Source organism: Orycteropus afer, unplaced genomic scaffold (assembly GCF_000298275.1).
Source record: "Orycteropus afer afer isolate SDZICR_OR568_19922 unplaced genomic scaffold, OryAfe1.0 scaffold00857, whole genome shotgun sequence".
In the NCBI taxonomy this organism is placed as follows: domain Eukaryota; kingdom Metazoa; phylum Chordata; class Mammalia; order Tubulidentata; family Orycteropodidae; genus Orycteropus; species Orycteropus afer.
This window is the reverse complement of record NW_006922444.1, coordinates 281,242-282,246: the sequence shown is the minus strand read 5'-3', so window position 1 is coordinate 282,246 and position 1,005 is coordinate 281,242. Positions and strand designations below refer to the sequence as shown.

General features: G+C 42.2%; 1 protein-coding gene across 1 annotated transcript; it reads left to right on the top strand.

The window, feature by feature from the left end:
* Positions 1–181: 181 nt before the first annotated feature.
* On the top strand, positions 182–1,003 carry LOC103212147 (olfactory receptor 4S2-like; the record flags this gene model as incomplete). Its single annotated transcript, XM_007958147.2, has 1 exon — positions 182–1,003. A coding segment is annotated over exon 1 (822 nt), but the record flags the coding sequence as incomplete, so codon positions are not given.
* Positions 1,004–1,005: the final 2 nt, after the last annotated feature.

The following is a 1,005-nucleotide window of genomic DNA, read 5'->3' as shown; positions in this document are numbered from 1 at the left end:
CTCTCTCCCTCTCTCTCTCTCATTTTAAGAAATTTAAACCAACACCTTAAGTGAGATATTTTATGAATAGTTGCTAAGAAAAAATAATAATGTTATGTGCCAACATCTAACTGTCCTTTATATTTTTTCCCTTACAGGTAAATTCACACTGTGTTTCTCTCTTGTAAACTGCTCAGATTCCATGGAAAATAATGTTACAGAATTTATCCTCACAGGTCTTTCCCAAGATGAGGAGGTGCAACAACTATGCTTCTTTTTGTTCTTACTCTTTTACATTATTCTCATGACTGGAAATTTTCTCATTATAATGACTATCCAGAAAAGTCCAAATCTCAGTTCTCCAATGTACTTCTTCCTTCGCTTCCTATCCTTTGTTGACATCTGCTATTCCTCTGTGACAGCCCCCAAATTGATTATTGACTTCCAGGCTGAAGTCAAACTCATCTCTTTTGTTGGTTGTATGATCCAGCTTTTTTGTGTGCACTTATTTGGCTGCACTGAGATCTTTATCCTCACAGTGATGGCCTATGACAGGTATGTGGCCATCTGTAAACCTCTACGCTACACAAGCATCATGGACTGGAAGGTCTTCTCCACACTGGTAGCCACCTGTTGGTTGGGAGGTTTTCTGCACTCTTTTATCCAGACCATCCTCACTGTACAACTGCCCTTCTGTGGCCCCAACTTGATTGACCACTACTTCTGTGATGTCCACCCTCTCCTGAAGCTGGCTTGTGCAGATACATATGTGGTGGGGCTCATCGTGGTAGCCAACAGTGGCATGATTTCTCTGAGCTGCTTTGTAATCCTTGTGGGCTCTTACACTGTCATTTTGCTTTCCTTCAAGACTCGTTCATCAGAGGGAAGGCGCAAGGCTCTGTCCACATGTGCTTCCCACATCACTGTGGTGATCTTATTCTTTGTCCCCTGTATCTTCATCTACCTAAGGCCTTCCACCACTTTTACTGAGGACAAGATGGTGGCTGTGTTTTACACCATCATTAC